The sequence below is a fragment of the Cynocephalus volans genome, chromosome 14 (genome assembly GCF_027409185.1).
Source record: "Cynocephalus volans isolate mCynVol1 chromosome 14, mCynVol1.pri, whole genome shotgun sequence".
NCBI classification, from domain to species: domain Eukaryota; kingdom Metazoa; phylum Chordata; class Mammalia; order Dermoptera; family Cynocephalidae; genus Cynocephalus; species Cynocephalus volans.
In genome coordinates, this window is record NC_084473.1 from 91,462,051 (window position 1) to 91,489,343 (window position 27,293).

At 54.5% G+C, this 27,293-nt stretch overlaps 1 protein-coding gene across 2 annotated transcripts in view; it reads right to left on the reverse strand.

Moving 5' to 3' along the window:
- The window catches only part of FAM178B (family with sequence similarity 178 member B), a 98,003-nt gene continuing 70,710 nt past the window's right edge, over nt 1-27,293 (reverse strand). For both annotated transcript variants that reach the window (XM_063078949.1, XM_063078948.1), the window contains 5 exons: nt 22,836-22,923; nt 15,767-15,892; nt 2,039-2,116; nt 1,515-1,667; nt 1-33 (listed from right to left, as the gene is read on the reverse strand). In XM_063078949.1, the coding sequence (XP_062935019.1) occupies nt 1-33; nt 1,515-1,667; nt 2,039-2,116; nt 15,767-15,892; nt 22,836-22,923 (478 nt within the window). The remainder of the gene's footprint in view (nt 34-1,514; nt 1,668-2,038; nt 2,117-15,766; nt 15,893-22,835; nt 22,924-27,293) is intronic.

A 27,293-nucleotide genomic window follows, 5' to 3' on the forward strand; every position in this document is an offset into this window, starting at 1 on the left:
TTAGATGTCCTTCCAGGGGCTGAAGTACTGGGCCTGGGGCAAGGAGGAAAACAGGCTGTGATGGGTTGGGCCCAGGCGCTGCCCAATGTCCTGAGGCTCCCTGGACTTCCAGCGTCCACTCAACACCCACTATGGTCCTCCTCTGTGCCGGGTGCTGAGCAAGTAAGCCTCCCGGGACTCCTGGTGCAGGTGAGGACACAGCAGGTCAACAGGCCTCTTGATTTCAGCACCATGAGTGCCCTGTTGGGGTCCCCTCTATGCACTGCCCACAGGCCCAGGGAGTATGAAAGCAAGGTGGTGCCTGCACCCTACTCTGCCAGGCAACTGATCCCTGTTCCTTCCTGTCATGACAAACACACTGCTTCCCACCAGAGACTAGTATGATCTAGTTCCTTGGGGACTGAGGTTTGCTCTCCAGCTTTCTCAGGGACTTGTGAATTCTGAGACCCGAGCCACAGCCTGTGGCCAATGTGTCAGCCCCAAGTCAGAGGTTACAGGGGGAAGGATAAGAGGCTGTGGCCAATGTGTCAGCCCCAAGTCAGAGGTTACAGGGGGAAGGATAAGAGAGGAGTCGAGAGGCAAGCTGAGAGTTGAGGTGCATTGGGAGAGGGGGTGGGGACGTGGCTCTTGCCAGCATGGCTCCGCATCAAGGGCTGGGGTCTCAGGGAGGGAACGGCCCCCAAACCAGCCCAGCTGGGTGTTGCTTGTTGGAGAGACAAGGCCAGAAGGGAGGATGCCAGAGCAGGGGTTGTACTGTGGTTAGGTCAGCAGGCTTGGGAGTCAGGCTGGCTCAGGGCCCTGATTCTGACATTCACTCAAGCTGCCTGTGGAACAGGGCAAGCTATTTCACCTCTCAGGGCCTCTGGTTAGTTTGCTCATCTGTAAAATGGGCTCCTAACAACACCTGCCTCATGGGGGATACACAAATGTACTTCAAAAAGTTTCTGGAAAAATGGAACTGAAAGATAATATGAATCTCTCCATGAACTCTTTGAAGACCCCTTGTATTGGTCATTCAGTAAATATTAGCTATGAATATTATTACCTAGACGTAATAATATTGAGAAAATTGGGGGCTGTGAAGGTTGCTGCTACAGAAATCAGAGGGGACCAGGGCAACCTGGGAGTGTTCCTCCTAGGAGGGTAGGAGGCCACCCTCAGGCCTGCACAGCAAGTAGGCAGAGGGTGGGCAGCTAGTGCCTCTTCCTGGCACTGTTCATGACAAACTGGTCCTCCAGGCCCAGGCTGTCCCCTCTCCAGAGCTAAGTTTTTCTTTGCACTTGCTCAGGAATAGGCTTCTCTTTGTCTCCCTCACCCCACCCCAACCCAGGCCCTGGATTCTCCATAAGAATGATGAAGGCCCCTCGCCCCAGCCCCTTGGCATTGTCCTCTCCACCCACGTCCCTGCCAGGAGCTCAGCAGCTGCAGTGGGGGTGGATGTGCTGCTGGCTCTGGCCAACTCTGCCTGACCACTTCCCTCTCTTCCCAGGTTTGGGGACTGGAGGGGGCACCACCTGGGGCTGGCAGTGGGTCAGTAGCTCCTGCCAACGGATGTAGGTCTGGGCAGCCAGGTCCTTGAGTTTGGTCCAGTGCATGGCCTGGGGGCTCTCCCGGATATGGGTGCTGATGTGACAGTCCAACTGCATGCATAGCAGCTGCAGCTCACCCTGTGGAGACAGAGGCTAGCTGTGGGGCGGGTGTGGCATGGGCCGGGGGCATCCAAAGGGAGGGCAGGAGGGGAAGGAGATCAGAGGCAGGGAGGAATGGATTTGAGTGACTGCTCAGAAGTTGGGCAGCAAAGGCAGGAGGGGCCAGGGCAACTGCTGGGGGCTCCGGGTCAATGTCCCTCGGGAACAGCTTGTGGAACACTGGGGGTTGGAAGAGGCCCTGGCTCTGCTAGGCCTGCTCCTTTCTCAGCCTCCCACTCTTTGCGGTTCCTGATAATGGGCTGGGCTCCATCTGGGCTGACCACACACTGCCTGGTGGAAAAGACACAGCTGGGCACCCCCACGCCACCCCAGCCTCCTGGGAGACTCACCCATTGTTCTGGAGTAATGTCCTGGCAACTGACCACCACCCCGGCCAGCGTCAGGAGGGTGTGGCTCAGGTAGCAGACCTGGAAAGACAGCACAGCAAGAGACGTGTCCCTAACTCTGTTCCAGCACCACAGCGGCTACCCCTTCACCTGCAGATCTCCTTGCTCTCAGCCTGCCATCAGGCTTTCAGCAACAGCATCTCCAAGGAGGGCCTGGGTGAGCAGGGATGCCAGGCCACTTATGCAGAGCTGTGACTCCCCCCAGCAGGCTCTCCCAGCTTTCCCTCTGATGACTGTTCTCCCTTCCTTCAGAAAAAAAAGGAATCTGCCATCCAGAAACCACACTATCCCCCAGTCTTGTCCTGGGGCTCCAGCAGAGAAAGCCCTCTGGGGAGAAGGGCCCGTGCACTCTGATCTCTGTGCAGTTTCTGTTCTCTGAGGCACTCATACCTGTGGGCACTGTGACTGGGGTTTCACTATCCCCTATGGTACCTTTGTGCAAATAGCAAATGGGAGTCCCCTCCAGGGGGACATGGCCCACAGGTGCACAGCTTCAGGATTCTGCTCATCGCTTCACAAAATGCCACCTCCACAACATGAAGGTAGCCCTGCCTGGACACTCAAACCTTGTTGACATGAGGAGGCAGGTAAAGACAGGGGAGGCAGGTGGGAGAGGGTTTTGGTTGAGTATTTGTACACCTTACCCACCAACTCAACCTTCTTTCTTGTCCACTGGACACTCTCAGAGGTGAAAACTGGACAAAGGCCAATTCTGTCTGAGCAGAGAATGGTTTGATCCCAGGGTGCTCTTGGACTCTGTTGGTACCCTCACTTATGGGACATTGTCTGCTTTGTGGAGAAAATTAGATATGGGGAGCGTCCCAAAGACAGATGAGGCTCCTGACTTCCTGAACTGCTCTCTGTAGGCATCCCCACTCCCATGCACAGGTTCCTGCGGACTGTCTCCTTTGGACTGGAACATAAGGAGGGTGGCAGGAAATAACCTTGTGACTACGCCTGTGGCAGATGACCAGCCCTGAGGATGACTGGGAGGTTAAGTGGCTCCGGGGTGGCCAGCAGGGCTCCAGTGTGGTGGTAAAGGAGCTGGAGTTCAGGACGAGCCTAAGCTCCTCCATCCCCAGCTTCCCCTGCCCTATCATCCTGTCCTCTTAAGAGCACCAGGCAGTGCCCAAGAAATGGCAGCAGCCTCTCTGCACAGACTCAGGAGCCTCCTCAGGACAGAAGCCCCAACTATTCCTGAGGGAACCCGACTTGGCACTAAGAACTGACTTCCTGAACCTAAATGCTACTGTGCAGGATCCTGAGGACAGAGGCCACCTGGGATCCCCACCAGCAGCACCTGCCGTGCTCAGCCTATTCTTTAGCATATAACAGCCAAGGCTCACAGGTGGCCTGGCCAGAGTGGGTGGCACAGCACAGAGAAGTGTCAGGCACAGAGAAGATGCAGTGGGGGAAGCCAGGGTGCCCGCTGGGTGTGCCTCTGGGCTCCCCTTCCATCCAGTCTGGCCTTGCCTCAGGGAGGGGCCACACCTTCCAGACTCCTCACAGCCTTTGCAGTCCTGGCACCCAGCTCATTGCCCCCTTCTCATGCAGCAGGCTCAGGCCTGTGCCAGACACTGTACCTTATCCAGGCCACAGCCATGCACATTCGGATGGTAGAGGAAGAAAGATGCTTCAGGAAGGCAATCATTTGGACAACAAATACCAAATTTCAGCTTCCCCATGGACCAAAAGGAGAAAGAGTCCTTCCACTTTTGGGGGGTGAGGGGGAGGTGTGCAGCTCAGAGGTTTCAAGGAGGAAGTGACTAAGCTAAAGTGGGCCTCAAAGGAATAGCAGGACTCGAGGAGAAGACACCCCTCTGGGGGTGGAGGTGGGCAGATTACAATTCCAGACAGGTCCTGAGGGCTGATGCAAGAAACAGAGGCAGGGCATGTTGGGGGACAACAGGGTGGCTCGCTGGGCTGGGGTGGGGAAGGGGGGAGCCGACTGGGGACAGAGCTGGCAACAGAGTTGGGGGGCTGCCTGGGGGAAGTGGGTCATAGGATGTGGCTGCGTGGGTGGTGCGGGACGTACCAGCATGAAAATGCAGCTCTGGGAGAAAGGATCATAGGTGTCCTTCATTTTCATTTTTAAGATTACTTCTGTGTGCTTTACTCCCATAATCAGAATACAATAAAGTTTATTTTATTTATTATTTTTTTTTAAACAAACACTGCCAATTATAATCGACTGAATCTAACTGGGTTTGGGGTGGGTGTGGGGCAAGGGAGAGGGACATGACCTTGAAGTGAAGCCAAGGCCCCTCTTTGAGAAGGCAAAGCGCTTGGAGGTGAGCAAGCTGATGATGAGAGGTGGCCGGGCAAGCCAAAGGACACACCCAAGGATGATGGAACCCTCCCGTGAGGTGAAGGCTGGGGAAGGCACCAGAGCTCTCTGCAGGGGACAGTGTGAAGGACTGGGAGGGAGCGGGGCTGGGAAGGAGAGAAAGGGGACTGGCGACCTTGCAGACCTTTCACCTGAGGGGTGATGGCTTTGTGGCCTGCCCCGCCCTGGCTCAAAGGTGAGGAGGTCTTTGTATTAGAGGACGCAGAACTCCTCTTCCAAGGAGGAGGAGGCGTGGTGAGGGTGGGTCTTAGGATCTGAGGAATGCCCTGAAGGAACACCAGGGAGGAAAGGCTGTCAGCGGTATTTGCCCCATGCAGTGGGGATTTACCAGTTTCACAACTTTGTTCTTGTGTTGATTCCCATAATTGAACCTGCAGGGAAAATCCCAAGAAAACTATTCCGAATGTGTTATTTTGGGGAGGCAGCGGGGGTGGGGTGGGGGGAAACAGGGGGTGGTAATAGCAAGTAAGTAATGGTAGTCCTAAAGAAAAGCCCTATTAACCACATTTCATAAGCCATTTTTCCAAAGGCAAAAAACACAAACGTGCCCGGAGCCCAGGTGCATGTTTTCCTTGCATTTGAGGATGCTCCCTGGAGTTGGGCCTAGGTAAGGGGAGGCCCTTTAAGGAAAACTCTGATCCAATTTAAGGGGGACGTTTCCAGTGGCCAGAAATCATGACAAAGACAGCCGCTGCACATGAACCCCTCCCTTGGAGAACCTCTGGGGGCTTGGCTGAAGCGGACCCTCCTCTCACTGCCCAGGGACCCACGGTCTCAGAAGCGCTGGGAGGCAAGTGAGGGGCTGGTCCCATCCAGACAAACGTGCATGCACGGCTTCTGGCTTCTTCTGAACCCCCGCTTCCCCGAGACTCCTCTCCCCTGTGTGCGGGAAGGTCAAGCTAGCAGAAATTGGGGGCCAGCGGTGCAGTGCAGGCGGGGCGAGGGCAAGCGAGGGGGCCATCTGGAGGACAGGTAGGACACCAGGTAAACAGCCGCTGCAAAAGCTGCGCTTCCTGCTCCTGTTGCTTCACTGTGTGACCAGCTCCTGCACTGAGCAAGCCCGTTCCTGTCCTGGCTGGCACCACAGGGACCCAGAGCTCCAGTGGCTTCCCTTTCAAGATACAGGAAGAGAAGGCCGAGCAGAGGCCACACAGAGACTCTGTGGCTCCTGCCCGCTCACCCGCCCTGTCCATTTCCTCCACCACTGGGAGAGTGAGGTGGCCTTTCCACCTGCCCGAGGGAAGCCCCTTCCAGGCCTGCTGGGGGAAGTCAGTGTGGCTTCAGGGTTAGCCCTCTGAGCATGGTTGGTGGGGGCTACACGTGTCCAGGCCTCAGGACCTTGTCTGAAGAGGGGCCTGACCAGCTCAGGCAGCCAGCTACACCCCCCCTCCCCCCCGCCGTGAACGGGCAGAATTCCTGCTGGGAAGCCCAAACAGGAAATGGGACCCAGGAAGCATCAGTCAACAACGTGGGGAGAGGGAGAGTCTGAGGGCGAGGAATGGGACGTGCCTAAGCCCAAAACCAACAAGATGAGACTGGACCATCCCCTGCTGCTGCTCCCAGCAAGGCCTGCAGCCTCGATGTTCCGGGTCTGTTCCCAGAGTCTGGCTCTTCTCAGAAATCCTGCACAGGATGCCTCATTCCTGGCTCTAGAGCCTTACAGCGGGCCCTGCCCTCTCCCTGGGGAAGGATGACAAGGATGAGTGATGGCAGACAGCCTACTGCGCTTGTCACCCAGGGAGAAGGTCATCTCTATGTTCTGGCCCAGCTAGTTCTGACCCAGGAACCAACAGCCAAGTGTCCCAGGTCAAGCGGGATCCATTAGCAGAACTTTTGTCATAAGACAAAAGGGAAAAGGGTGGACATTTCCCAGGAACTTCATTCTTTAGAAAATTCCCCTCTAGCTAATGCCAAGGGAGCAGGCTGTGGCCTGGGTTATCTAAGCTGACGAAGCGTAGAAAGGAGGAGAGAGAGGCTCTACCAGGAGGCTACTTGCTCTGGCCAGAACATCATTGTTTCTTCCACCTCAGGTCATGAGCCAGAACCCAGTCTTACCCTGGTCTGCAAGCCAAACCCTTTCCCTGGAGGCTTCCAGGCAGGGTGGGGATGGCAGATCTTGCCATTATAGGAGGATGCTGTGGGAGTAGGTCTAGCCAGGCTCTGGGGCAGCCATTGTGGAAGGAGAACTGAGGCTGACCCGGGAACACCTCCTGGGGTGACTGAGCCTGACACAACAGAAGTGGCTGTTGCAGCTAGGCTGCTGGGCCCATGGCTCACCACACTGGTGTCCCTGGCTCTCACTCAGGAAGCTGGCCCTAAGTCCCCGCAGGTGTCCGGGCTCCCTGCCTGGGACGCCAGGACCCCAGAACAGCCTCCTTTGTTTTCACCTTGCCATGCTCACAGACTATGGGTGGCAGCCACCCTGGGGAACGTGCATTCAGCCCCAATCTGACTGGGCTGCTCTCAGCCCAGTCTTGAGGTCCTGGAGGTCCAGCCCAACCCAACAACTGATCGCAGGAGAATTCTGCCCTAGGTGCCATCATTGGCATGTCTGGGTCCTCTCAGGGACTTAGATGCAAGCATGTGTACTGAAGATCAGTTCTGGAACCAGTCCAGTATGGGAAAGACATTTCAGATCCAAGGCTAGAGCTGGGCTTTTTCCTTTTTTATTACGTTTAAACCTACAGCACTACTTCACAGAATCCTGACCCAGCGGGGCATGCAGAGAGGGAGGGCCTGGTGACCCCCACTTTTCAGCAGATGTGGAGGCTGAGGCTTGACTCCATGTCAAGTAAGGGTAGGTCTGGTCCACCAGCAGATGTCCATCCCAGCTTTTACCCTTCATCCAGACAAGCTCCAAGTGTGTGTGTGTGTACGTGTCATCTCTAAAGGGGAGTGACACTGTGGACACCCCCCTCAGGAGACAGCAAGCCTCTTCTGCACTGAGCAGCAAGGGCCCAAGGGCCTCCTAGAGGCATGACAGGGAGAGGCCAAGGCCACTCTGCAGGGGTGGAAGAAGAATGTTCTTTGCAGCCTGAGCCCCAAGGGCATGGTGTAGGTACTCCACCACAGGTTGGACAAAGGAGGACAACAATAATTAGCAATGAGTAATCCTGGGGTAGGGCTACTTGCAGGCCCCAGGCCAAGAGCCTCACCTGGGGAGAGAGCTCCTCTGGCTGGTGTGTCCACTAGAATACCAGTTAGAGGGGATTCTAGATACACCCCACCTGCACTCTTCCTCAAGTGTGGCACCCGTCATCATTACTAGGATACCATTTGTCCTCTGCCCCCAGCAGCAAACTCCAGAAAGCAAGCAGAGGGCTGAATCTAAAGTTGTGTTCCCAGAGGAAAGCTGACTTTGGAAGTGATTCTGACCAGGACAGGCCACTGGTCAAAAGTCCTAGTGAGGAGGAAATGATGGGGGTAAATGACAAACCACTAGGAAATGAGGCATGTGACTCAACACCTCTTCCTAGCCCAGGATCCTTGATTACACAGGGCCAAGAGGACAGAGAGCAGACGTCACAGGCAGGGACTGCCAGACTCACTATGGGGTCTGCCAGGCAGGACACCCAATTCTGTAAATGAAAGTGTCTGTTTGGGTGTGGGGGTGGGTGGAGCCCTAATCATGGTGCAGGGATGAAGCTGATTTAGAGTGATGGGAGCATCTGGACAGGAACAGGACTTCCTGCTCAGCTGTTGGGAACGGCCACTGCATGGAAAGTTGCTCTCAGGGTCCCAGCTGGTTGAGATGTCTCTTCCCAAGCTGCCGAAGGTCCAGCATGCGGCCACACCCTCCATTTCCCAGAGTGAGTTCAGAGACCCAAGATCCCTTCACAGTGGGATTCTCTTTTAAGTTCTCTCCTGAACTTGGATTGGACCCTGAGCAGCCCTGGCTCCTTCTCTTGGTACTGAGGACAGTGAAGGAGAGAGATGCAGGCTGGGACAAAGGTGAGAAGGCTAAGGGCTTCTCATTCCTGGGGATCTGCTGCAGGGAAGTTATCTCAGAGTGTTTGACCCATTCCTGCGTCTGATGTTGGAAGGAACCAAGGGGCTGTAGGTGACCCCTTGCTCAAGTGCTCCCACCCAGCCCACCCTTCCTTTCTGGCTTCCTGCCAGCGCTGGGAGTGGGGGAGACTACAGGCAGGGATTGACTAGCTCTTCCTGCTCCTCCAGCCTGGACTAGAGACCCTGACCCCAGGAGGTCTGGACCGGAAAACCCAGCCCTACCGGGTGCCCAGAAAAGGACAGGCTCTCAGGGGTATGTGAGAGTGTATGCCTGTCCGTGTGAGCACATGCACAGCAGTGCCTGGGAGTGAGCTGGGGGAGCACATGGGATGTGTGAGGAGCAAGTGGAAACAGCCAGGGAGCATGCACGGCCATCCTCACAGAGCAGTGCTTTTCTCACAAGCCACGGCTCCCTTCTCGCTCATTGAATTGTTTGCTGAAGTGCTGGCATGGCCCGAGCCTGGGAGGCACTGCCTGCCTTTCACTTCCTGGGGACATCAGAGCATAAGGCCACTGCCGTGACTGCAGGACAGGGGGATGCTGTGGATGTCCAAGGTTTCTGGGCACCCAGGATCCTTCCCCTTCCTTTGTAAGAGTGTCCCAGCCTCCCATCCCCTACACCCAGGCCAAGTTGTTCCATGGCAGTGATTTCAGCGCTGACTCCTGGGATGGACATATGACCCAGCAGGCCCGTGTGACTGGCTTAGAGATGGGCACATGATACATGCCAAGCCAACGAGACGTGACTGTGGGACTTTGGTTAGGACTCTTGGACTTAAGCTCTTTCTTTGCCCCTGGCTAGGGTTGCTGAGGAAAGGGGTAAGCCTGCAGTTTCTCACAACTGGGAGGAAAGAGCCTGCCTGGAATGTACCAAGGGCAGAGCCAGGAGGTGAAGAGAGCAGCACTGAGGTCTCATGGCGCTATTTAGCCCCTGGATCCAGCTAAGCCTGAGGAGCTGTCCCAGGACTTTTCAGGATTTGTGTTTGTGTTTCTGTCACTAAAGAGGCTTGGCAAAGACAGGGGAGAAGGGACAGAAAAGGCAGTGAGCAGAGAGCAGTTGAGAAAGCTGTGCTGTGCCTGGCAACTGCTCCTCCAGACTGAGGACAGCATATGAGAGACCTCCTTACCCATTCCTGGACCCCTGAGGTGCGTGGCCAGGAGCTGAGGCAGTGCTGCTCAGAGGCAGCATGCAGAAAGTCCTGCTCCACCCATTCTCTGGACTGGCTCAGGCCTGGTGGGGAGAAGAGGCAGCTTGCTTGGTGGGGCTGGGTGCAGGGAAGGTGGAGAAGAGTCCCTCATGCAGGCTGTGCCTGCTCAGGGCATGGCATTTCATGGCAGCCATGGTGGATATGGGTCATACAGACTCTGAATGGGTACTCAAAAGCGACTCTGTCTAGGTACATGAAGCAGCATGAGGACAGGCCATGGATTGAGTGACATACTGTAATGCCCACAGGAATCCAAGGTCAGGAGAGACAGGCTGGGCCCTGCAGGGAGCAGGAACAACAGAAGCAAAGACATGGGACTGGGAGTAGAGGGTTTCTGGGAACGGCATCCATTGCTGGAGTCAAATGTCCTGGTTTGATTTGCAGGGGTAGGGACAGCTGATGGAAGCTTTGGAGCGCAGGGTTTAAGTATGAGGTGACAGGCACTAAGGATCTATTTTCCCTAAGTCAGAATCCACAGAGTTGTCTAGGATGATTTATGAGTCACCTGCCAAGGGAGAAGGACCCTGAAGGGTCCTCAGGAGGCCTGGGCCTGGGTGGGGCAGGGCAGAGAGTAGGCCCGGATGCTACCAAGGCCTCGAGCTAGCTGGACTTGGACAAAAGCTGCCTGAAGAATCCAAGCCTGCCCTCCCCTGCTTAATTCTATCACTTCAAGCCCTCCTCACACACTTGCGAAGAAGCCAGAATTCCTGGGACCCAAACAAAGCTGCTCTGGGCCTGGGCCCTGCCTGGCCTTGGGATGCTAAGGAATACTGGCTGGTTCCCAGGTCTGCAGAGGTCTCCTCGGTCCCCACAGGGTCAGCTTCCCAGAGGCCACATCTGCAGTTTATTTCAAAAGATGTCTGATGCTCCTCATTTTGAATTAAGTATGACAGAACCAACCACAAAGCAGCTAGAGGATGGACTTAAGAGTCCTGCATATCTAGTTTCTATTCCTCAGAGCCAGTTGCTTTCCTCCCAGTTCTCCTAACATTGGCCTGACTAAGGTCTCTAGTGGGAAGGAAAGGGCAGGTACTTCCAGGTGAGAAGGTGGAGTGTGTGGGGGGTGGGAGCAGAGGCTCCAGGCTCCACCTGTCTTTCAGGGTGACACAGGGCAATGGGCCTGTGCTGGAGCCCCCGCCAACACATGTCCCTTGCTGGAGTTGAGAGTGCCAGCAAGAGAGGGCAGAAGCAAGCACAGAGCTAGGGCCGGCCTGTGGCTCACTCGGGAGAGTGTGGTGTTGATAATACCAAGGCCACGGGTTTGGAACCCATATAGGGATGGCTGGTTAGCTCACTGGCTGAGCGTGGTGCTGACAACACCAAGTCAAGGGTTAAGATCCCCTTACCAATCATCTTTAAAAAAAAAAAAAAAAAGAGAAGCAAGCACAGAGCTACCAGAGGGGCAACCTCCCTGGCTTGCCCAGCAGTGAGAGCTGGCCTCTCCCCACCACAACCTCCCATTAAAGAGGCTCTTGGCAGGGTTGCCCAGCACAGGACCAGACAGCTGCAGTCGCACAGCAGCAGCAAGAGCAGTAAAACTTGTTCACCAACTCTACCAGCACAGGGCACATCACAAGGATACACAGGAGATGCACGCAGTACTCACCCCCAAGCACACAGGAGGCCCCGCCTCTGCAGAAGACAGGCAGACACAAGGGGGTGAGCTTGATGGAGCTGCGTGGCTGGGCGGAGCTCATCCCAGAGAATCACCACACTCAGGAGCACACACCCACCCCCAATAAAGTGGACTCTTTATCCTTCTCTGATAAACAAGCTGTCCCCAGGCCTCAGGACAGGAGCCTGGGGAATGCAGTGGTATGTGCACCTCTAGGAAGCTGCCTAGAGTCACCTGCAGTCAGCAGCCCTGGCTCAGCCTGGGTGGCAGGCTCTCCAGGGACCATCACAGACACAGAGCCCTCAGGGAGCCCCAGGCCATCATCCCCTGAGGACACTATCGGGATGGGAGGAGGACAAGCCCAGGAGGCACATGGGGTGACAGGAGTCAGGCTCCTGGTACCTCAATTCTGCCCCAAATCTGGGACTTTCCTTCTTTAGTGGTCCTGACAGTTAACTTTCTCACAGTTCCCAAATTTAACTAACTAGGAGAAAACTTCCATCCCACCTTAAACATCCTAGCGCTATACACCTTCTAAATCCCTAGGGGAAGAAATGGAATTAAAAACTGCAGGGGGTGGGGCTGGAAGCAAGAAACAATAGGAAAGCGTGGTAAATAGGAACATACTATGCAATGGTAAGTTTAACAAGACTGAAATCGATAATCTCAATAAGAGTGAATGAGTTATCACCCTGAGATTGGACAGGACAGAACACGACTAGACAAAATCTTGCCAGATATGGTTTATGCAAGTCAGCTAAAAAATATCTAAAAGCTTCCCATACCAGCCAACTGCTAAAAAAAAAAAAAAAAAAAAAATCTAAAATACCTCAGGAAAACCCTGGTTCTGGGTTGTAGGACTGAGCTGGTAGCTTTGAGGAGATAGTGGTAAATTTAGTCAAGTTACTTAACGTGTCTGCCTGGGGCCAAAAGGACAAGCAACGGGCTCTTGCAGAATCAGTATCCGTGGGCCCAAGGGAAGCACTGGGCCGCCAGCTCCCAAGGTATTAAAAATTCCTGCATTAACTCTCCTGTACGAAAACATCCTCTCCCACCTCACTCTACCAAACAGAGCACCTGCCTCTGGCTGGGTGGGACCAGGCCCGGGGCATCACTCTGATACAGATTTTACTCCTCTCTGGGAGAGCAGGCAAGCACAAGGCCACGATAAGCATCAAGGGGCTCAGCAACTGTTTTCTTCATCCAAAAGCATTTAAAATGTTAAAAGTATCCTAATTAGCTCTTTAAGCAGCATATTCCATAGAAGCTCATATATTCCATATAAGCTCTGCCATGAGTTGCTAAGCTAGGACTCTGACCAAGCTGGGACAAACAGCCAGAGGAGGAACCCACGCCCACTCCCGCCTCCCCTCTAGCTCCCTCACTCCCTCATCACCCCCATGCAGTGCTCCAGCAAGAGTATGTTGCTTCTTTTGTTAAAGTACTTGGTGGTTAGCTTTCCAAGGCAGGAACCTCGATAGCTTATAATTATAATGTGCTATGACTGGTTCTCTCCTACGCAGGTAACACTTCTGAAGTCCAGGGTCTCCAACAGGAGAAGCTAAACTCTTGTGGCCTTAATGATACAAGGACATTAAGAGACAAGGGGGCCATCACACAGAGGTTGGTCAGAGGGAGGGATGGAGGGAGTGAGATTTCCAGAATGGGACAGGAGAGTGGATGCCAGAACAGAGTGGAAGAAGAGCGTTCAAGGGCCAGCCCGTGGTTCACTTGGGAGAATGTGGTGCTGACAACACCAAGTCAAGGGTTAAGATCCCCTTACCAGTCATCTTTAAAAAAAAAAAAAAAAAAAGTTCAGAGGGAGAGAATGAAAATTGGGTTCATTCATTCATCAGGGCCAAATGTGTGGTGCAATGCTGAGATGCTGGTGCCACCCACGTTCTAGCTGGACAGCCAGACAAGTAAAGGGCTGACCACGAGGCCACAGGATCAGTGAGGAGAAAAAGTCGTGCCTTGGGCACCAAGGAGAAGCTCTCTCAGCCTTGCAGGAGGGTTAGGAGCTTCCCAGAGGAGGGAGGAGGCTGGGCCAAGGCCTGAGGCAGTGAGAGGAGGTGTGGAGGAGAGCTGAGCCTGGTAGAAGTGTTTATTTGCAGGGCTGGGGGAGGGCTGTGACCTAGCAGTATGGGGCAGGAAATCTCCCAGACAAAAGCGAAGAGGGCTGGGGGATCGGCGGGTGGCTCAGCACCCCCCAGGGTTGGGAAAGGAGCCATTTCCTCCATGCTGGGTCACTTCAGGCCGACCTTACTCTGGCCTCAGTTTCTCCACTGCACTTGAGAGGGAAAAAGGCAAAGACTTTGAGCTCTAAGGATGAAAGGCTCAGCCACAGCCCAGACCACCACTCCCTGTAAAACAGGGCGGGTGACGCCGGCCGCTCTTTTTGGCTGGTGAGTAGTCTGATCATCTTTGAAGATGAAACGTGCTTGGGCCTAACGCGGAGTCAGTTGGCTGAGGTGGGACAGGGGCCCAGTAACCTGCCCCACCTGCCCCTCCCAGTCAGAACAGTACCCAGCTCGGGGGACAGGACACACCCATTTCACTCTTTTCTGCACCTGTGCACCCCCCAGGCCCTGCCTCCTGTCCTGCCTTTCCTGGGGCAGTGCCTCTCCCTCCTCTGTGCCTGGCTGCCTTGCTCTCAGAAGCAGAGGGCAAGGAGAGCCCCGCAGGTCTCGGGCTGCAGTAAAGGCGTGCTGAGAACTGCCCTTTCCACTGCCCTGGACCAGCACACTCTACAATTTGGGGCACTCTGCTGAGACCCACTGGCCCCTCCATATGTTTCCAAGCCAAACGGGCCATTTCCGATATGGCAGCCAGGCAGGGGGTGCTTTCTAAGACTCCTTTACATGTGTGAGAACAGTCCTCAAAATAAAGGATACCCTCGGCCCGCTCATTCTACCCCTTCCTTGGCTGTTGAATGGCCATCTTCTGCTACCAGACATGCTCTCAATGGGGCAGATGGAAGCCTCTGGCCTGGCAGCACACCTCTGCCAGGTAAGTCTGGGGGACGGGCCCCCAAGGAACCTGGAGACCACACTCTCCACCTGCCGGACCAGATACAAGCCTCTTCTCTCTCACCACTCCCCTCTTCTACCTTCCCCCTGCCCAGGCCCCCTTGTGTCTGCTCAGACAGACCACCCCCAGGGGTTGACTCCACCTCCTTTCTATAGCCCCCATAACCAGCTCCAGTTTCCTGGGAAATGCTTGGCAGAGGAGAAGGGGCTTGCAGGCAGCTCACACCCTCCTGGGAGGAGCAGCCTCCTAAATGCACTAATATTAGACACAACTGAAAGATAACCTTCCCTACATGCTCCAGAAGAGCAGCATGTACCTGCGGATATTGTATCTTCTTAATGGTTCATTAGTGTTCATTAAGTAATTAATTCATTTATCTGATTTGCAAAGTGATGCCCAAAGGTTGGACTTTTGGATCATCAACATTCAACTCTGAGTAAGCTTTTGGAATTACCATCTTCCTAAATTAGTAAGATCCCTATCTCCATTCTTCATCCCCAAGTCCCCAGGGATGGGAGAGCTCACTGAGATCCATCCCCCTGATTGCCATGGAGCTTGGTCTGGGACTCCCAATCTCAAGTCCCCAACCCACCACCATCCTACTCTAACATTCACCCTGGGGACCACAGGCCTCACTGCTCCAAACCCCACAACTCCCAGGCCCTGTGGAGAGTTGCCCTGACTTCTGCCAAAGCTTGGCTTTCAGGAAAGCTGGGCAGTGTCTGGGAAGTCAATTAGAAAGAACTGGGAGCAGGCCAAGGACTCAGCCTTAGTGACAACCATAAGTGAAAAAGAACAGGGCGGCTGGGCCCAGCTCTGCTTTACAGAATAGGATACCTCTCACATCTAGACATTCCCTGCAGTTCTCCTTAATGTACTCCCATGCCCCCCACTCCCCACACCAGCATTTCAGCTCCTGAATTCCCTCTAAGACCAACCGAAGACCAACTGAGAACCCCACAGCTAATGAAGCCATGCCAGGCTATAGAGGGTCCAGTGGACACACAGGGCCAGGCGGACGTGTTCCTGCACACCTGCGCACAGCGTCCCCTGTGCCTGTGTGAGCGGCGTGGGCAAGGGCACTAACTGCAGGCTTTGGAGAGATGACGAGCATGTCCTCTCAGCACAGGGAGGCAGCATGCTGGTCTCTGTCCTGGCATGGTGGACCGGTAGCCATAAAGACCCGCAGGCTGTGCAATGTGGACAGCCTGCCTTCCCCTGCTACTTGTTTTTTTTTTTTTTTTTAATTGAAGATGACCGGTAAGGGGATCTTAACCCTTGACTTGGTGTGGTCAGCACCATGCTCACCCAGTGAGCGAACCAGCCATCTGTATATGGGATCCGAACCCGGGGCCTTGGTGTTATCAGCACCGCACTCTCCCGAGTGAGCCACGGGCCGGCCCTTCCCCTGCTACTTGTGGTGGTGGCACCTTGGCAGAGGCGGGCAGGTGCTGGGTACTCACCTTGTGGTCTAGCTCGGCACTGGCCTTTGGCTGTTGCTCCTGGCAGGGTGGCAAGAGCTCAGAGCCCAGGTACTGCCTGAGGGATGATGGCCTCATAAGGCTCAGGAGCCGGCTGAGTGAAGACAGCTGGAAAGGAGAAGGGAGGCCGTTACTCAGGGAGGGCAGCAGCCGAGAGCTCGGGCTTGGGGTGCTCCGGGGACTCTTGGCCTGGACACCTTGGCTGGTGGCAGTAGGTCAGAGCACAGGATTCCAAGACCTGGGTCCATCTCTGACTTATGAGCTGTGTGGCTTCTTGGAGCTTGAGTGTTCTCATCTGTAACATGGACCACACACCTTCCCAGGAGAGGAGGGACACACACACACAGTGTCTGGCATACGGTGAGCCCTTCCTTAAAGAGGTGACTAGGAAGGTCTCTTAAGGCTTAAGGTTTAATCCACTTCCCCAGAGAACCAAGAGCAGGAGAGAGGTCTCTCCTCTGCGTGAGCAAGGCCCCGCCCACCCCAGCTGCCTCTCCTCACCTGCCAGCCCATTCTCCCGAGTCCCTTTTTTTTTTTTTTTTAAAAGATGACCGGTAAGGGGATCTTAACCCTTGACTTGGTGTTGTCAGCACCACGCTCACCCAGTGAGCAACCGGCCATCCCTATATGGGATCCGAACCTGAGGCCTTGGTGTTATCAGCACCGCACTCTCCCGAGTGAGCCACGGGCCGGCCCCCGAGTCCCTTCTTTCCATTTACTTCATCACTGGGGATTTTCAACATACGTGAAGAGGAGAGACCTGGTACTGAGTCCCCACCTATCCCTCACCTGGAGCGATGACCACAATCACCATCACTCCGCCTTGCCCATTCCCTCATCCCTGCTCTGCCCTTTACCTTCCAGAGAATGAGTTTTTTCCCAATTTAATCACAATACCATTTTCTTGCCCAACAAAATTACCAAGTATTCTTTATCATCATCCAACACCTGTGTTCGGTTTTCTTGGGATTGTCCCACGAATGTCCTTTTATAGTTGGTCTGTTCAAATGGGGATTCCCCACAGGTCCACACACTGTATTTGGTTATGTCACAATCTACTAACCACCCCATTTTAGTTTCTGAAGAAACTGCCCACCCCCTCTGAACAAGAAGGCTCTGAACACCTCTGGAAGGAACAGGACCTGCAAAAATCCAGGTGTCTGCAGCTAGCCACTTTTGGGTTCAGCCCATGCACCTGATTTAGGCAGCCTCGGCAGAGCTCCAGCAAGGACAGCCCAGCTGCCCGGGAACTAACTCAAGGATAGGGCAGAGGCAGGAAGGCTCTGAGGCCATGTGCAACCCTGGGGGTGGGGATGGATGCAGGATGCAGGAGCACAGCCAGGGCAGTTCACAGGGGCACCATCGCCTTAATTGCACGTGCAAGGTGGCCAGGGTAAAGGGCCTGAGTACCCCGCCAGCCTAGCTCCTTGCTTGAGCCCAGCCTGCTGGCACACCTGGCTTCCTCCCGTGACTCACCCGCCAACACCTGCTCAGAACTTCAGCCGGCCGCAGGCTTAGCCCACAAGAGCAGCTGGGCTGGGGGCTAGGAGTCAGCTCCTGGAAGGGAGCCAGAGCTTCTTGGCCTAGTGTGTGATCCCTTTAGAAGGCAAGAGAAGGCAAGGAGAAAGAGGGGGGCAGTTCTGGGTGAAGAGAGGCACCATCTGGGGCTTCCCTGAAACCAAAGCTGTGCCGCCTTGCTTCCCAAGTCTGGGGGATAGCTTCCAAAAGAGCCTTGCCTGCTCTGGGTTCACAGCTGTGCAAGCACAGGGGCCAGGCTCTGCAGCCCAGGCCCCCAGAGTGGCCCTCGAGCAGGCCGGCTGGTCTCATCCCTCTGGGACCCTCCCTGCAGGCCTGGGCAGGGCTGGGCAGGGGAGCACAGGACAGCCCAGCCATTTGCTTGCTGGCTGTGTTTTTCCTCTCGCTCCACAAAAAGAGCTTCACTGCGCTCAGTGTAGCAAGCTGCCACCTCTGTGATCTGCCTGCTGTTGTGTCTTCTGATTGCTAATTTTCTTTTGTTTCCAGCTCTGGATGCTGTAGCCAACAGACAAACCCCTCTCTGGGATAAGGGTTATTTGGATTTCATGGGTTCCTGTGGGGCCAGGGCCAGACCAGCAGCCTCCCCCCGGCCCCTGCCCAGGAGCAAGCTCTGCAAACGCTCAGCCCACTAGGGCAGACACCTGGGGCATGAAGCAGTGATTACCTGTGCTCAAATCCTGGCAGCTGCCCCTATCCACCCAGGTAGGAAGTCATGACCTTAAGTATCTGCAAGGCCCCAGATGGCCCCAGTGATCTTCCTTTGCTCCTTGGAGCCTGTGCCCTGACTGGGCCTTCTGATCAGACACCGGAAATCTGCCCCTCCTCCTTCCAGGCTTGGCTCCAATCCACCTTCTCAGTGAGGCCCACCCAGAGCAGTTACCGCCTTCTAACAGCTGATGTAGTTTACTTGCTGATTGTGCTTTTATTTATCACCTGTTTATCCTCCCTCATCAGAACGTAAGCTTCGGAGGGCAGTTTTGTTCTTTACAGTGTCCCCAGAGCCCAGCACACGCCTGGCACATGGCATTTAATAAGTATTTGTTAAATGAATAGTAGGTCAGGTCTGCAGTTAACCTTTCCCTAGTAAATTTAAACTTTTATCCCCCTTGATTTCGGCCACTTGAAATCATGTTTTCCAAACCCCAAACTGGAGGACATGGTTTGACAAAAAGAAGTTTGCTGTGTTGCAAGAGGTGGCCTGGGATAAGAAACAAACTCCCGATTTCCTCCCCAAACCTGCTCCACCTGTGTCTTGCCTAGCTCGGTAAAGGGCGTCTCCATCCTGCCAGTTGCATAGATCTTTGAGAGCTCCTCATCTCTCATACCCACGTCCCACTGGCTGCATTTGGGAAATGCACCTAGAATCTGATCACCTCTCACCACCTATGCTGCTATCTTCCCAGACCAAACCGCCATCATCTCATCAGGATTACTGCAATCGCCTCCTTCTTCCCTGCCCCCAACAGTCTATCCTCAACACAGCAGCCAGAGTGATTTTTAAAAATTCAACAAATCAGATTTTGTTTCTCTTCTGCTCAAAACCTTCCAGTGGCTCTCCACCTAGGCGTGAAAGTCAAAACCCTTACCATGGCCTTGAGGCTCTGGCTGACGGAGCCCCCACTTACCTGTATGACCTCAACTCCTACTACTCCACTCTCAGCCCTCTGCTCCAGCCACACTAGCCTGTTTCTCCTCCAACTGGAGAGGCTTTTGCCTACCCCAGGGCCTTTGCACTTGCTATTCCCTGACTGGAATGCTATTCCCCAAGAAACCTGACTCCTTTAGGTCTGTGCTCAAATGTCCCTTTCTCTGTTCACCCTTATAAAATAGCATCCCCTCAACACTCCCTCTCCCCTTTATCTGGCTTTATTTTTCTCCATAGCACTTATCACCACTTGGTATTTCAAATATTTACTTCTTTCCTGGTGCCTGTGTCTGCCTCTCCCTGGACAGTGAGTTTCATGAGGAAGACACTGAGTTCTGTTCTGCTGTATCTGCAGTGCCCAGAGCAGTATCTGGAGCACTCTGGTGCCTGAGGATATTCCCAGGATTTGCAGGAACAACAGGAAACACAGTTTGACCCTGGGAATCTCCTGGAAAATGCAAGCCTCGGGATTGTTGCATCCTGACCTTCCACAGAACTCCTGTCCCTCCAGTTCAGTTCCCCAGCATCTGCTCCTGCTCCTGGGGCCTCAGACTGCAGCTTGAGGGAGACGCAGAGCCAAGCAATTCGGGCATTGGCAACTTTTCCTCATGGGATGGGCGATACCTGCTGAGTGGTGCCCTGCGAATCGCTCTGCTCAGATCTAAGCGCAGGTGCTCTGCTCTAACACGAGTCCACTCTCAACCCTTGAACCCCTTCACAGTGAATCTATCAATAAGATGTATAGAGCACTTGGGCATCGATGAGGGAGAGGAAGAGATGGTCCCAGTCTTCCTCTCTGAGACCCAGGGGTCAGTAGGGCACTTTCAGTGTGAAGCAGCAGGTGTGGTCTAGGCTGCCAAGGCCAAGAAAGGGGCTGGAGAGGCTAAGGTGGCATGCTGGAGCCGTCAAGGGCAGGACTCTGATCCCAGCTCCATTGCTTCCCTGCTGTGTGACCCTGAGAAGTTTCCCTGCCTTGGTTTCCCCATCTGTAAAATATGGATGATAGTAACAGTCCTTACGGCCCAAGGCTGCTATGAGGAGCAAGCACTGAGAACGACACCTGGGACCCAGCGAGTGCTACACACAAGGCAGCTACCACTACTTTGGGTGGGGTGTGACGGGTGGAGAGGTGGAAGGGGCCAGTGCACAGCCAAAGCTGCACCATGCAGAGGGCCAGGCTGGCCCGCAAACAGGGCTGCGGTGGGCAGGCCATGTTGGAGAGGTGTTGGGAAAGGGGGCATGTGGCTTGACATGGGCAGCTGGCCATGGGGATGGGGACAAAGTGGCCCTTTGAAAGTGTATTTCAGGAAGATCCGTCTGACAGGCCAGACTGGAAAGGGAAGTGCCTGGCAGCCTGGGGACCTGAGAGAAGGCTGTGGAGCAGCCCCGGGCCTGCAGTGGAGATGGGGGAAGTGCACCAGGAAGGCCATGGGCAGGCCCCTGCCGGTCCTTCCTATGCTCAAGCCTCTCTCGCTTCCTCACTACTTTCTGCAGTACAAGCACTGACTCATCCTCCAAGACCTGGGTCAGGGCACCTTCTCCAGAAGCCACTTCATGTCTTCAGGCTGAGTGAGTCATGGCAGCCGCAGCCGGCTTGCTCACTCCTTTCTCCTGAGGTTGTCTGGGTGCTGTCTCCTAGTGCCCATCGCACCTGGCACCTGGTGCTGAGCCTGGCAGCCAGGGCTGCTCAGCTAGTGTCTTGTCTAACAAACAGATGGGCGCAGGTGGGCACGGGCTGGGTGGACCCACAGGTGTGGTAGAGAAGGCCCTCAGCTGGAAACCACAAAAGCTGGGCTCAACCCAGCTCGGCCCTCACAGGCCATGGGATCCTGTACATTTGGGGGCTGCTGAGACCCCTGGGCCAGTTCTCTCTGGGGAGGCAGCACCAGCCGACGTGCCCTTGTTGCTGGCCTCCCCTGCAGCTGCCCCCAAGGCCCATGCAGTCCAGCTCTTCCTCCATGATACTGCCCCTTGGTCAGGCTCTGGCCTCCGCCAGGAGCGCAGCCCCACATGCTCCCCCTACTCTTCCTGCACAGGCTCTGACCAATAAAAATAAAAGCAAAACCCCAAGTTTGAATTGGCCCCGACACTTAGTGACCCTGTCTTTCCCGATTACTGCTAAGGCTGTTCCTGGGAGAGCTGTCCCCACCCCCACCCTGCTTCTCGCCCTCCCTCTCACCTCCACTCTGTTGACACTGTGCTGTGCTCTCTGCAGGGTTCAGTGACCCCCTCTGGCCAACGCCAATACCTTGCCATCAGGCTGCCTTCCGGAGTCCTCGGGGACCCCTCCTTCTTGTGCCCTCTGGCCACATCTCTGCTGCCGCTGCCCCTAACTGCTGGGTGCCCCTCACAATGCCATTTGCTTCTTCTGTTCTCCCTTCTTCACAGAGACCACCTGTGAAGTGGCCCTGGTGCAGGTCACCTCATCCTCCCCCATGAACCCCACAATCCACCTTGCTGTCTGTCATCCCACAAGCATGTGCTGCCTTTCTGGTGTGTGCCTGACCTCCTGGGCACCGAGGGGCAGCAGGGAGCAGAAACTATTTGTTCCCTGCTCTCAGGGAGCTTGTGTTCTGCAGGGGTGGGGTGAGGTGGGGTGGGTGGGGAACACAGACGCTGAACAAATAAACAGGAAAGTATCAGGAGGTGTACGCCATGAGAAATTTAACACTGTGCTGCACAGTGCCAGCAGCACTTTGAGTTGGGCAGTCAGGAAGGCCTCCTTGAAGAGGTGACACTTCAGCCAGAGTCAGAATGACAAGAAGCTCCAGCCATGCTACATCCTAGAGAGTGAGCATTCAAAGCAAAAGGGATAGCCGGGACAAAAGCCATGCCAAGGCCACTCTGACAACCCACTCCAACCAGTCACCTCTCTGAGCTCCCTCCTTGTAGTCACGGCATCTTGGACTCAGCCACATGGTCCACCTTGCTCTGGGATGTGCTGGAACATCCTCCCAGTGCTCTGGACAAGGGGTTACGCATGCTCGCCTTGATACCTCTGTGACAGGAGGCCTGGGGTGCCTTGCCCCCCTGGGGTGGCTGAGCTGGAGGGTTCGGTTGTACCCACAGCTCTTCTGGGATTCTGGGGAGGTGAGAGTGCTCTTGACCCCACTGCTGTCCATCCTTGGGCTGCCCCCAGGCCCCTGAAGTGCCATCTTCTGGGCTGCAAGGAGGCTGCAATCAGAGCTTTTTGGAGGGAAGAGGAATGTGGAAGAAACACACAACCTAACACCCTTGCTGCTCCAAGTATGCCTAACATTGGGACCCAAGGGACACTGGAGGGAGTCGCTTTAATTGTACTGTATTTGTTTTCCTCTTTATTGGTTTTCCACCTATAAAAAAGTAATAAAACCAGGGGCTAGGGGGAAGGGACAATGGGGAGTTAGTGTTTAATGGGTATGGAGTATCCACTTGGGAAGATGAGAAAGTTCTGGAGCTGGATGGTGGTGACAGTGCACAATGATGTGAGTGTACTTACTGCCACTGAACTGCACACTTAAAAATGCTTAGAACTCATCCCCATACTAGCCAGCCACGAAAGAAAAAAAAAAAAAGTTTAGAACTCTACACTTAAAAATAGTTAAGAGGGTTAAAAAAAAAAGTTGAAATGGTAAACTTCATGTGTATTTTACCGCAATTAAAAATAAAAGTACTACAGGCCCCCAGCTCACGTTCTATCCTGGTGCCTGGCACGCAGAAGACACGCAGCTGTTGCTGAATGAAAGCGCGTGAGTAAACGATTCAAAACCAGCTTAGCTCTCCAGGCCGCAGGCTTCTAACCTTTGGGAGAAGCCTCAGAAGCAGGCAGGATGTAGGGAACACCATTCGCCTGCCCATAGGCCCTCCTGCCCCGCTGAGGCACAAGCTCACCTGGGTCTTCTCTTGCCAGAGAGGCAGCGTCTCTTGCTGGCCCAGCATTCGGGCAATGACCACGAGGCTGAGATGGCTTCGAAGTTGCCTGGGAGAGAAGGAGCGAGAGAACCTGAGAGGGGGAAAGGCTTGAAATCAGGGAGCCCTGGTCGGGGGGTCGGGGGATCATTTTTACGATCAGAAAATTTAAAAATAAACACACACATACACATACAAATTAAAGTCACTGGTAATTTCAGAGGCTAGCATGGTAGTTGCTCTTAGTCGTCTCCCCTGCCCAGTCATATCTATGGATATACAGAGATGGGAACGCTGACCTGCTTCTGCCTCTTTCCTTCACAGTGTTAGAATCTTCTGGCCCATGTAGGGTAGGGAGGAGGGAGGGGGACCGGGCCCAGTGAAGCCAAACTTTGTTGGTTTCTTTTCACCCAGAATCCAATGAACTTCCTCTGAGGAGTCCCTCCCCCTGCCGTGACTTGACCCAGGCTCCCAAGGTGAACATGTGATCCAGCCACTGCGAGGTGGCTTCAGGGCCTTGGCTGGAACCATCAGCAGAGTGTGTTAATTCCAGCAGGCCACTAATGTGGCAGGAGGTCATCCTACAGCTGCTGGTGGCCGTCCTGCCTCATGGTGGAAAAGCCTGGAGAGGAAGTCACAGAGTGGCAAGCAGAGAGAAGGCGAGACAGAGCCTTGAGAAATCCCAGAGCCAGCTGTGCTTGAAGTCACCAGCCCCTGGACCACTGGTCACCAGTGTGTGGCAATAAAGTCCCTTTTGCTTCAGTCAGCTTGCATTAGGCTTTTGAGTCCAGCTACCAAGCAGTCCCAACTGACTCACTCAGGATAAACCTAATACCTCTTCTTCAGGAATGAAGACCTCCAGGGTGTTCAGAGGCTAATGTTGGGTCCTTGAGGGCTAGGGTGAGTAAAAAAGAGAAGGAAGTGGAGACCAGGGGATGGTGTGGCAGTGGGCTGGAGAGGGGCGGTGTGGAGAGAAGCTGAGGGCTCCTGAGACGGAGGGTAGGAGGAGCCCCTCCCGACCCGAGCCCCAAGGCCAAGGCCCTCTGTGCTCCCAGCCCAGAGTCCGAACCCACGTGAAGGTTACAACCTTTCGTGTGGCTCCTTGCTTGTTGCCCTCCACGGGCAGCAGCCGTAGCCCCTGGCATGGACTTTGAAGTGGCCATAGTCCCTAATTCCTGAGGAAAGCCACCACCAGGGGAAGCAAAAGAGAAAGCTCAAGGAAATGTAAGGAACATGATGAAAAATGCTTGGGCCAGGATCAGATTCTTAGAGGAGAAAAACCCTTGGGTAACAACATGGCTGGAGGGACCTCACAGGCACCGTCAGCCACACCTCTGCAATTATGCCACTAGGAAAGGTAGGACCAGATATGGGGAACAGTTAAGATGTGGGAGGCACTCAGAAGTGGTGTTTCCCCAAAGAAGGACTTCAGAGGAGGCAAGACTGAGCCCGGTCACTCCCAGCTGGTGCTGAAGGCTCCACAGCAACTTCCCCAGGGCCTGTGGAAGTTCCCTGAGTTATGGGGAACCTAGACAGAAATGACTTCCTCAAAGCTCCGTTGAGGCTGGGCAGGCTGGGATCAGAGGCCCTAATCTAGGGTCTGAAACCCAGGAGCCTCTTTTATTTTCTAAAGTGCCACTTAGTCAACAAAGCAGGGGCTGTTGATTAAAAGAGAAAAGGCAGTAGGCAGTACCACCAAACCCCAGAAAAAAAAAGTGGCAGGGGGAAGCCAACTGCTGGTGAGGGTATAGGGCTGCAGGGTGCTCACGCACAGCCCATGGTGACATAAATGGCACATGCACTTTGGGAAACCGTTTGTCAAGATATACTAACAATGAACATACATCTGCCCCATGACCCAGCAATCCTACTCTTAGCTACAAGAGAGAGGCACTGGGAGGGTCCCCTCTGCAGAAGCGCAGTAGATAAACACACTGGGCTAATTCCACACAAGTCAGTCCTGCAGGGGAGACGGGATTATGAATGAACTATGACTACCCCAACAACATGCGTGATCTTCACGTTGTTGTGGGAAAGCAGCCAGATTCAAAAGAACACATGTGCATGATTTTGTTTATATAAATAAAGTATAAAAGTAGGCATACTTCAGCAGTTGGAAGTTGGGATACTGGTAACTGTGGGGTGGGGGAAGGGGGCAGGTTCTTCATGTTTTATTTCTTGATCTGGGTGCTAGTTTCCCATGATGAGTTCCCTTGTAAAAGAAAGTCCACCGACTGAGCCATACACTTAACTGTCTATGCTCTGTTCTGTTTGTATATTGTAGTTGAATAAAACCACTACTTAAAAAAGAAATTCAGTTGGAGGGGAAGATAGGATTGCCAGATTTAGCAAATCAAAATATAAAATGCGCAGCTAAATTTGAATTTCAGATAAATGAATAATTTTTTTTTTTTTTTTGGCGGCCGACTGGCACAGGGATCCGAACCCTTGACCTTAGTGTTATCAGCACTGCTGCTCTAAAAACAGAGCTAACTGGCCAGCCCTTAAGAGTAACTTTTTTTTATATAGGATGTTTGTATTGTAACCCTGGGAGGGACCAAACCATTCCCACCCATTCTGACAATAACCAGTGTCGGGCCCTCCCTGACCCTGTCTCCCTTTAGTCTTGGCCCCCTTCTGCAGAGCATGGCCCTGTACACACCTGACCTTCCCAGTGCCCTGGGCTAGAGCACCAGGGAGAGGCAGCCCCCATCTGGACTGAGCTGTTGGATAGCAAGCAGAAGCCCCCCATCCCCACTCTCCCCCCACCCCCTATCCCCCATGCCAGACCCTTGTGGGTGCAGGCATGCACCCCTCCCCTCACCCAGAGCCCCACCCTGTGGTTTTCTCCCCCATCACACACTCAGCTCCCTTGGCCTCCAACTCGGGTTGTCCTCAGCCAGGACATGCTTTCCAGCTGTTCCCCGGGAGCCCCAGCAGCAGCTGGGCTGGGAACACAGTGGGAGGTAAATGGCCCCTCTGCGCGGCTGCTGCTCCTCAGCGAGCTTGCAGCCAGAGCCGAAGTCCTGCATCTGGGCTCCATTAATCCAAAACCCAGGCCTATGCCGGGAGCTAGGTTACCCACAGCGGGTGGGCGGGAGGGGCCGACCTGGGGGTGAGGGGAGCTGGCAGGACAGTCAAGCAGTGCTGGGGGTGGTTCCAGAAGGGAAGAGGCGGGCCTGGGTGGGTCGGATGGGGCTGTAATCCAGAAACGAAGAAAAGGAGCAGAAAAAGCACTGAGAGGGTGAATGGATGAAAAGAAACCCACATCTAAGCGTGGCGAGCTCCCCATCTCTGTCCCCGCCTGCCCACTGCTTTCATCCTAATGGCCCTCTCTGCCTTTGAAACACAGTCCCTTCATTCTCAGTTGGGTGGTGGGACCACTTTTTATTTTACAGACTGAGAACTTACTCTACAGAGGAAAAAAGAAAAGACTCACCCCAAACACCACCCAAACTGTGCAGGGGGCAAGCAGGGAGACCCAGCCAAGGCTGGCTATGGGCTCTTCCTTCCCCAGAAGCTGCCTGACCCCACTAGCAAGGCCATTCTGACCCCACTCAGACCAGGTAGGCAAAGGAAGATGCAGAAACCCCTGGAGCCATCCCAGCCACTGTCATATAAGGCAACAGGCTCCAGTCCTATGTGCTTAAATCAAGCCATGCCCAGCCAGCCTCTGCCTCCGCCTTGCTCCCCTCTTCCCAACCCCCCACAGGGCCTCCGTAAGACCAGGACACTGGATTAACACTCGGAGGAGCCTAAGGCACTGGGAAATCTGGAAATGACTTTTCCAAACCCACAGTACAGTGTGGGGAAGTGGAATGCAGGCACCCTGCTTCCCAAACTCCAGCCATCCCTGCAGTTCCTGCAAGGGGCAGCTAGGCAGGCACCCTGCAGAGGCAGGGAAGAGGGCAAAGGCACTGACCAGTACGGGCAACTGGGATGTTAGGGTGGTGACACGGGTCAGTGCAGCCCCTCTGGCACCTCTGATCTTCACTCCTTCAGAGAGGAACAAGGTACTGCCAAGGCTGAACTGCCCTAAAAGGCCATCGGGCATCTGGCCAAAGGCATGAGCCACCTGGTCTCTAGGGCAGCTCAGAAAGCAACAGCAGTGGTCTCAGGGCACCTGCCAGGCTTGCATCTCTGAGGCTGTCTACAGGCAGGTGCCTCTCATCTATCACCAACGCCTGTCATCCCACTTGCTCCCCAGTCCTTCACGTGGAATCTTCCATCTCTCATGTGAACGTGTGCTACTCGGGCAGGAAGAACCAGGGCCTAGGCTTAGAAGTTGGTGTAACCTCCCTGGTGGTCTGCCCTCCCACCCTCCCAGAGCCTGCAAGCCCATTGTACCAGACTGCCCGGTTATCTACACATGTGCTCAGGCACTCAGCAAGTGGGCATACACAATGCAGACAGGAAAACAGCGGGATACAGCAAAGGATC